The 9,807-nt window shown below is 44.9% G+C and overlaps 1 protein-coding gene across 1 annotated transcript; it reads right to left on the bottom strand.

The window, feature by feature from the left end:
- Positions 1-226: 226 nt before the first annotated feature.
- On the bottom strand, positions 227-9,348 carry LOC142988437 (matrilin-3-like). Its single transcript, XM_076137615.1, has 7 exons — positions 9,069-9,348; positions 7,644-8,219; positions 5,720-5,839; positions 2,572-2,691; positions 2,224-2,343; positions 1,133-1,234; positions 227-911 (listed from the first exon to the last, which is right to left on the bottom strand). Exons 1-7 carry the CDS (start codon positions 9,346-9,348, stop codon positions 859-861), a joined length of 1,371 nt encoding a protein of 456 aa, XP_075993730.1. The 3' UTR covers positions 227-858.
- Positions 9,349-9,807: the final 459 nt, after the last annotated feature.

Below are 9,807 nucleotides of genomic sequence, written 5' to 3'. Positions count from 1 at the left end.
TAAGAATATTATGAACTTATTCTCAAAATCTCTATTTTTTACACACTCTTCCACACTAATCAGGCTCATGTGCTCGCCTGTAAAACGATAAACCACCAAAGTCAAGCTGTGTGTAAATGTAAAACACAATGCAAGGTTTCCATTTTTCAGAATATTTAATGTCCATGTGCAAATACACTCCTAGCTTACAAACACAGACAAACTGTTTAATATCATAAAGGCAACAAAACATCATTTTACAAACAGAAACATCTGTATCACAAATATAAACTGAAACCTTTCAGCTGACCCTGTGTGCCAACATGACAAAGTACAAAATAAAGTACATGAACACATTGCATAATATCTCTGTGTTTCAATATTAATTCCATCAATTCATGATGTAATCCTGCAATGTGCAGAGAGGAACAAGCTCTGTTTTGGTCTTCTCTCTGAGCGTTTATGTTATGATTACAGAGCAACAACCTTGAGATTAGTTTTTAAGCTTTGAAGGCTTTTTGCTCTGCTAACTAAAAGAAACACCGATGCACTGACAAATTGCAGGGACAACATGTAACAATACAAAAATATCATTTCAACATTTAACATGTCTATCTACTCTTTAATTCCACCATGGTCTTGATGTTGTGAGACTTCCCACTGAGCGAGAAAGTGACTCTCTCCTACATGCAAGCCCATGTAAGGATGTAGACCACTCATACCTAATAAATACTGTAACAAACAATAACAGAGCACATTGTGAATGTGACAATACAGTGTTATAATAAAAATCAACAGGAGTTTAGGGGTCAAAGCCGTTGTTATTACACAGATTTGTTGCAGTGGTGCAGAGCGCCCAGAGCGACCTTCTTCATGGCTCTAATAGAGCTGCTGGACCTCCATCTGGTTCACTCTGTTTGAAAGATCATCAAGTAGAGAAAGGGTCAAGGAAGACAGATCAGTCATGGTATTATTAAGGAAATCCTATACATATATAATACATACTGAAGTTTTATGGTGTTAATGTTGACACTATGTTTGATTCCTCTCCACCAAGCAGCAGTGGCTTTAGGATCAAGCTCTGATATGAACACTATGTACCAGGTGTTAGGCATTATAGATCATCCATGCATCACTTTAGGTCAAAGGATATGTCTTCTGTTCAGCTCTTGAATGGTTGACTGAACCTTTTTCTGGAACACGATCTGAGCTTCACACATGCAGGCGTCTTGAGTTATTTCACTTCGCATTTCCTCTGAAAGAATTGGATAAAACAAGACATATAAGCAATGTTTCAGCATGTTAGTATAACATCTCTTTATCCTGTGTGTGTACGGTGCAAAGGAGTGACACGCTTGTGTTCCAAAGTATCTGCTTAGTACATGTTGATTGAAGCATGCAGCAGAGGTTAGGTACTACTGTGATTTCACTTTTGTGATGTCAGGCATTAGAAAAAGTTAGGATCACTACAACAGGTTAGTCCAGGAGGTTAGACAGGTAAAGCTTTAACTAGCTTATGCAGACACATGTTAACACAGTAATATAGGTGATGTCATCACCAAACACAAACAGAGGCAAACAAAAGAGTCCCATGGTCAGGTGAGGACTTTACTGAGACCAAAGTCCTCTGCTCAGCAAAGCACATTCATGTGCCTGAAACTCAGACGGCTTAAGGCTGATTGTTGTTGGATTCTGTGGCTGTGGATTCATAATTCACCCACAGGCTTTCCTGTACCTGAAGAATGAAAGAAAAGACATTAAGGGTAGGATAAGTGTGGCCTGTGTGCAATATCACATAACATATAAATAAACAGACAGCAGAAAGTGATCTTACCTTCAATTGTTTTCCAAAGCTCATCATTGGTAGTAGAATGTATGAATGGTGTCACTCTCTCTATTGTTCCATCCATAAAGTCGCCTCATGAGCCCTTAAGAAAGAGCATATAGGGAGCTCCCAGGCTGTTAAAACTTCAGCTGATCGTAGTTCTTTTGAGCAATGGAAGCCATATAAAGCTGCTTGTGAGTCTCATACATTAGCTCGAGCGAGGCGTCTAACATTCTTCCACACATTCATATTGAGTTGTGACAGCAGAAGTGTTAGTGACTTACAGCAGAAGTGCAACGACACATTGCAACTCCAAAAACAACATTTTACGAGCCCCATAAAATGTTGGAGTTAGAAGAAGAGATCCAGAGGAGAGACAATCTATTGAAACGTCTCAAGTGATTGTCTGAGGTTCTTACGTGAGCATGTTTTCTGGTCTGCATTCAAAACATATCCCACTTGACACTCGCAGTGATATGAGGCATCACTGTTGATACAAATGTGCTGGCAGTCATGACCCTGGGCACATGTATCCAGACCTGGAACACACACTCACACATTTGACTGACTTAGTCTAAGCAAATCGGTCAGAACTCATGGAGTCTCACTGCCAAACCATGAAACCATTTGCTACACGTCTCACACATGAACCTCACAACCTTCTGCTGCAGGCATCATTGGAGCTGCTGACAGAAACTCTGTACGGAAACTTTACAGCCAGTAGAGACATCTTGAAACATGTAAACACAGATGAGAAAGGTTCTTACGTGAGCAGGTTTTCTGATCCATGTTCAACAAGTATCCTGCTTGACACTTGCAGGTGAAAGAGTTCCCGTTGTTGACACATATGTGCTGGCAGTCATGACCCTGGGCACAAACATCCACACCTGAGAAGAGACACTCGCACTTAGTAAGGTGTTCTTACGAAAGGACCTCTCAGCTCGATGTGCCTTTGGTTGCACGTGGCTTAAAAGGACGCGCCCACTATTCCCTCTCAGTTATACTGAGTTACAAAGAGCCATCAGAGTTCCAGAGGGTTCTTTTGGAGTCCAGTGAGTCGTTCCCTTTGGATACTTTGGAGCTTCAAAGATGGGGAGAGCAAAACATGGACACCAAACACACATATAGAGAAAAGTCCAGGTTCTTACGTGAGCATGATTTCTGGTCTGCATTCAATACATATCCTGCTCGACACGCGCAGACATACGAGTCAGCATTGTTGATACAAATGTGTTGACAGTCATGTCCGTGGGCACATGTATCCAAACCTGAAAGAAGACACTTCCACATCTAACTCAACTTGTTAGATGACAGTTAACGAGCCCCTGGTTTATTGGGCATGCTATCCATGTATTAGGAGCTGCCAGGGTCTTACGTGAGCAGGATTTCCGGTCAGCATTCAACACAAATCCCACTCGACACTTGCAGAAGTACGAGTCAGCAGTGCTCACACAAACATGTTGGCAGTCATGTCCATGGGAACATGCACCTGAAACTGGAAAGAAACACTTCCACATCTAACTCACTGAGCTTTACATCAGTCTGGGCTCTAAACCTGTTTTTGAGCTTATGAGGGATCAGCATGTGTGAGGGTCGTGCCCATATGTGTCCTGTGCATTTATCAAGCTTAGAGAAGCAGAGCACAGACACATCGCTCCAATTAAATCCATAGATAAGGTCCAGGTTCTTACGTGAGCAGGTTTTCCAGTCTGCATTCAACTCATATCCTGCTCGACACTTGCAGACATACGAGTCACCAGTGTTGACACAAATGTGCTGGCAGTCGTGTCCTTGAGCACATGGATCAGAACCTGCAGAGAGACACTCCCACATCTAACTGAAAGCTCAAGGCAGAGGAGCAAGTGGGCCGCAGCGATTGATGTTAGGGCGAAGCTTCCAAGCACAACAGGCCAGCGTTACACATAAAGTCCTGGTTCTTACGTGAGCAGGTTTTCAGGTCTGCGTTCAACACGTATCCTGCTCGACACCTGCAGGTGTACGAGGCATCAGTGTTTACACACATGTGCTGGCAGTCATGTCCCTGGGAACATGTGTCCAAACCTGGAAACAGACACTTCCATGTGTGACTGACTTCATCTAATTACATCCATTAAGACATTTGTGCATCGGCCCCAGTCTGACAACTTCCTGCTCTTTCAAAATAAAACAACTAGTTATTTTCCTAAAAGAGCTGATATGCAGCACATCCATAGCAACAGGCTTCAGCTGAGGTGTGTTATGTTAACTTCAGTGCAGGGATCAGTTTCAAATCTTTAACATTTAGCTGATGGCTAGCGTAACAAAGTAAAGGTGTAAACAAACAGATGTTGATAGAATGAAGGGTCTTACGTGAGCATGTTTTCTCATCTACATTCAACACATATCCCTCATGGCACATACAGAAGTAAGAGTCGTCCTTTGAGACACAAATATGTTGGCACTCGTGTCCCTGGGCACAATTGTCCAAACCTGAAAAGAAACACTTCCACATCTAACTCATGCTTTCCACCAGCGTCGGCTAAACTTCTTCATCTTTAAACACTTCTGCTGCTCATGGTGCTGCACTCTGTGCCTCTGTTTGTATTTAAGATCCTGAAATAAAGGCTTTTGCGGCAAAGCAGAGACATTGCACAGCGACATGGACATGAAACCCTGCTGATGAGGTCCAGGTTCTTACGTGAGCACGATTTCCCATCTGCATTCAACACAAATCCTGCTCGACACTTGCAGATGTAAGAGTCAGCGGTGTTGACACACACGTGTTGGCAGTCGTGTCCACGGTTACACATATCTGAACCTGAAATGAGACACTTCCACATCTATCTTACTCACTTTAATTACATTAATTATGAATCTCATTCCCTCATCCATTATGGAGGCAGAGATAAGACATCTGATCTGACAGAATACTGCAGGTTCTTACGTGAGCATGTTCGCTTGTCTGCATTCAATTGATATCCTGTTCCACACTTGCACATGTATGCGTCGCCATCGCTGACACACATGTGCTGGCAGTTATGTCCCTGGGCACACGGATCAGAACCTGCAAAGAGACACTTCCACGTCTAACTCAAATCTCAGAGTATCAATGAAACAGAGTTTGGCCTGTTGCCTGTTATGGAAACTCAACGTCTCCAAGCCTCCTGCTTATTCAACAACCGGCTCTGAAACATAATCAGAGACTCTGAAACCAGAAGAGCAGATATGCAGCACAGCACAATGTGTCAGAGCATTTCTTCAAGAGATACCAAGACAAGAACAGATCAAATGAAGAAAGGTTCAGATCTTACGTGAGCATGTTTTCTGGTCTGGGTTCAGTGCAAAGCCTGTTCGACATTTGCAGACATAAGAATCATCACTGTTTAAACAAATGTGCTGGCAGTCGTGTCCTTGGCCACAAACGTCCAAACCTGAAAACAGACACATGTAACTCACTCTGTCTAACAACAGACACTCATGATGCGCTCCAGACCAGAGAGCTGTCAGAGCTAATTATGATTAAAGTCCAGTATCTGAAATGGAAAACAATGCACAAAGAAAAGAACATACTCTATAAGAAAGGTCACGTCTCACTTTTTATGATCTGGCCATGTCCCTAGGAACATGCATCTGATGGTGCAGAGAGACTCTTCCACGTCTAACTAAGTCAGAATAAAGTGACTCTCAAGTCGCTCCTACAGATTCCACACTGAGCTCCAACCCTATCCCATCTGACTAACTCTGAGAACATCTGCTACAGAGACACTGACATCAATGTAAACTCTGGTTTTCAGAGAACAAGGTACTAGAACCCTGACAGACAATGCAGAGGTTCTGGAGCTGTTCTAACCCACCAAACGCAGGTAGTGGGTTTATAGGAAGCCTGCTGGACCGAAGCAGAGACCACAAACATATCAAAAACACTGATGTTCTTACGTGAGCATGTTTTCTTGTCTGCATTCAGCAGATATCCTGATCGACACTTGCAGGCGTATGAATTGCCTTTGTTGACACAAATGTGCTGGCAGTCATGTCCATGGGCACATGGGTCAGAACCTGAAACACACACTTTCACATCACATCTGAAAGGCTCTGTTGTCCGCTGCTCATTCACACTGAGCTGAATACTGACTATGGAATTCAGTCAATCCCAAAATAGGTGCGTGGCAAAATGCTTCACACAGCATCATGAGGCTCACTAAGTCAAGTCCAGAGGAAGGTTCAAGGTTCAAGAGCTTGGAATTATAGGGTTTGATCTGATATCTGACACATTTAATACAGTATAGACAAATATAGAACAGACAGACAGACAGACAGACACTAAGACAGACAGACAGACGCTAAGGCAGACAGACACTAAGATATATACAAACAGACACCAGGATGGAGGTTCTTACGTGAGCATGTTCTCTTGTCCATGTTTAAGACGTATCCTGGGCGGCACTCGCAGGTGTAGGACTTCATGTTGCTGACACAGATGTGCTGGCAGCTGTGTCCCTGAGCACAAGGATCCACACCTGGAAAACAACACTCTCAATGTCTGATTGGCTTAAGTTGAGTGAAATCAATACTTTTATGTTACAGGAGCACTAGTAAGGTGTTAGTATTTGTTGGGTTAGTGATGCAAATGTCTCAGTCTGCATAGCCAGACGCAGATCAGCGTGCAGAATTTGCTGTTTGAAGACTCTGAGTCTCATTCTGTTTGTAATGGTCTGTTGGTGATCAGTGTAACTATGCTTTAAAGGTTGAGTCATCAGCATAAGATGATTTCCAACACAGTTCCATGCAGTTCAGACCAAAGGTAAAGTCTGCTGCATGCGTGCCAAGATCATTCCATGGAGCAGAGAGGCTCCAGGTTTCAGTCCAACCAAACCCACTGACAACACAGCGGATGCATGTGATTGGATGATTAGAATATCAGAGGAGGGGAGGAACTTGTTCTTAATGTGAATGACACAGATTCCATCAGTTGTTGTGGTGGTTTCAGAAGTTGACCAAAAGAACCGTTGACATTTGGAAACCTGTTTCTAAGAGTCCAGGCAAATTCATCAAGCACAATAAGCAGCTGGGCAAAATGCAGCGCACAAGCACTTAAGTATGACATTCAAATACACAATTGTAAAGAACTTCAGCGAGAAATGCGGTAATGCTTAACATCATTAGTAATCTGCTGCGCATCTGTAACTGCCTGAAAGCTCTTAAGAAATACGATCCTCTTTCTTTTTCAATCTGCATAATTTAAAAGGTAAAAGTCAGATAATACCGTCCAGTAACTCTGATATAAAGGTTTTCTGTCTAGTTTAGTCTAATTTAGTGCAAGCAAACGTAGCTTTAGCCTCGCGGGATGAGCAGCCATTCATGTTCAGAGTTAGCAGAGGCCTAATCGTCGCCCCGAGCGGCTCAGTTTCTCTTCTGCTAGCCGGGCAGCAAACGCAGCATGAGCACGCTTAAGGTGCAAGGCAGAGCTGAGCGTTCCCTGTGACATCTAAAGGCAGCATCATGTTCAGCTTCCACCATTGTAAAGATTTCAACAGTAAGGATGTGTTCAGGTGGTCAAAGGTTTGTCTTCTCCTTGAAGTGTGTTAGTAGACGCCTGGTGCATGTGTCAGTGACTGAACTGCACTTTACCACCAACAGGTCAAACTAACAAGTGGCAGTCAATCGGGTGGTGACCTTTGCCCTTGTTCTGAAGACCAAAGAAGAGGACAGCTGACTTTAGAATGGATGTTAGCCTCTATGGTGCTGCCAATAGAATCACAGGGGAAATTTGACATATCGACGTTTTCTTTACCATCATTTTCCTTATTTAGTAGTTTGTAATCACCAATGCCACCATCTGGACTTCCCACATCATCCTTACCACACAAGGTCTCCCTAAATTTGAAAGTGAGTTTCTCAATGACACCATAGGTCTCCACATAGAAGACGTGGTCGTCCAGCGGTTGGCTGGCCATGAGGCGGAGGGACGTCATGTCCGCTCTGCCAACTCCCACCGCATAGATCTCAATCCCAGAGGATCGGGCGGCCGCCGAAACTTCCTCCACGTTGTCCTGGGGCCTCCCGTCCGTCACTATGATGGCCACTTTGGCGATGTTCCTGGAGCTGGGCCGAGCCCCCGACTCCACGGTGAAAGCTTTCTCCATGGCCGTCTTGATGGCGATGCCCGTCATGGTGCCTGAAGCCAGGGGCTCCACGCGGGCCAGCGCCTGCTTCATGGAGGACTTGTCGAAGTAGGTCTTGAGGAAAAACTCAATCTTCACGGTGCTGGCGTAGTTGACCAGGCCGATCCGCGTGGACTCTGCGCTCACCTCCAGGCTGTCCACCATGTCCTGTAGGAACTCTTTGGCCTGTTCAAACTCAGCTGGCCGAACACTGCGGGAGCTGTCAATGATGAAGACCAGATCTATAGGACGATTCCTGCAGTTGGATCTTGCATCTGCAAAAAATACAATAGTAAAATGAAAACAATTGCTTTAAATGTTTTCTGATGCTGAGATGATTGTTAGATGGATTGGACAGCAGAAGCTGGTTAGAGATGGTGATACCTGCACTGGCTCTGACGGATGTGGGAGAGCCGGCCGCTTCTTTAGCAAGATGCCAGAAAGCAGCCGGCTCTGCGTTGTGTTGCTGTGATGGCGGCTGTGTTCTCCTGGGGGGCTGACGTGGGGACGACCTGGAAACAGAGCCATGAGCTTTGCCACAGCAAAGGGGGGGGGGGGTTAGACCAGAGGGGGCTTTGCTTCCACCTCAGCAATCTCTGATGCAAGACCATCAACATGTACAGTATGTAACAATCATTTGCATCAATATGAATGTTACAGAAGTACTAAAGATGCTAAACAAATTAATTTAAAGTGTGAATAAAGCCAGGCACCATCACATTCATCCAGCTGTGGAGTGATCCAGCTGTGGTCCTGCTGCTCTGTGCAGATTATTATGCAGAGTGATAAAACATTAGCCTAACCCTAAAGTATCACTGAAACATATAAATATATAACTTTATCATGTAAAGGGATTATACTCATTCATTCAAATCATTTTGTAAAATGGTTTGGTTGATTTATATTTTATTAATCCATTCAACCTTTTATTTGATCCAATGTTCACTTTATCTCATCTTATTTACCTCTATGATTTATTCTTATTTGGATTTGTTCTTATCCGAGCTTTCATGTTTCCTCTCTGACTTCATCCTGTCTGTTTCTCTTCATGTTGTTGCTCGATCAATCGAACTGATTAGAGGCTTCACGGTCCTCTGAGTGAGGATGAGGATGGAGCGTCTCACCTGCGGCCTCAGCTCTGCGTCTCTGCGGCAGGTGGTCTCTGCTGCCCCCGGGCCGGTCGCGCTGCTGCTGCGAGCTTCGGTCCGCACGGAGCTCCTGGAAGGTTCCATCAGCTGTGAGCATTTCATCAGATTGTTCCCAAGACCTGATGTCCTCGAGGCTCAGGGGTGAGACCCCCCGCGGAGAGCCCCGAGCAAACGACGGGCTGATCTGATGGATCCGCCGGTCCTGAGCGCCAGACTGAGGAGGACCCCCCAGGGTGCCCGCAGCCAGGAAGCCCATGGAAAAGAAAAGTCCCCACGTGAATGAAGTCATGATGCGTGTGTGTGTCGGTCCGCTCCGGTGCCCTGCGGTCCTTCAGTCTCTCAGTCCACCACCGCGACAGGATGCGTCGTTTTATACGCGCTCGGTCACGGCCAGGAGGCGGGGGAGAGAGTGGGGGGGGCGACTCGACCCAGAGGAGCGCAGGAGGGTCAGTCAGAGAGCAAAGTCTGCTGCTCCTCACCTGGACCTCCTCTAGGGACTGTAGAGGGTCAAGGTTTGCAGGTTTATGAGTGTTACACGTTCATATTCTCATACTCACATACACATTATAGCCCTCTAACCTGTCTCTGCCGTCTAGGGTCCAGGTCACACTGACATGCTGTTATTCTACATATCTGTGCAATATCAAGTTTTCCCAATTTATAAATTGTTTGTGAACTTTGCTGTTGGGACTCTACTGTACTTCACTGACAGGTG

Source organism: Genypterus blacodes, unplaced genomic scaffold, assembly GCF_046128005.1.
Source record: "Genypterus blacodes isolate CSIRO-AG114 ecotype Tasmania unplaced genomic scaffold, CSIRO-AGI_Gbla_v1 ptg000327l_1, whole genome shotgun sequence".
Classification (NCBI taxonomy): Eukaryota; Metazoa; Chordata; class Actinopteri; order Ophidiiformes; family Ophidiidae; genus Genypterus; species Genypterus blacodes.
This window is presented reverse-complemented; position numbering and strand designations above follow the sequence as displayed.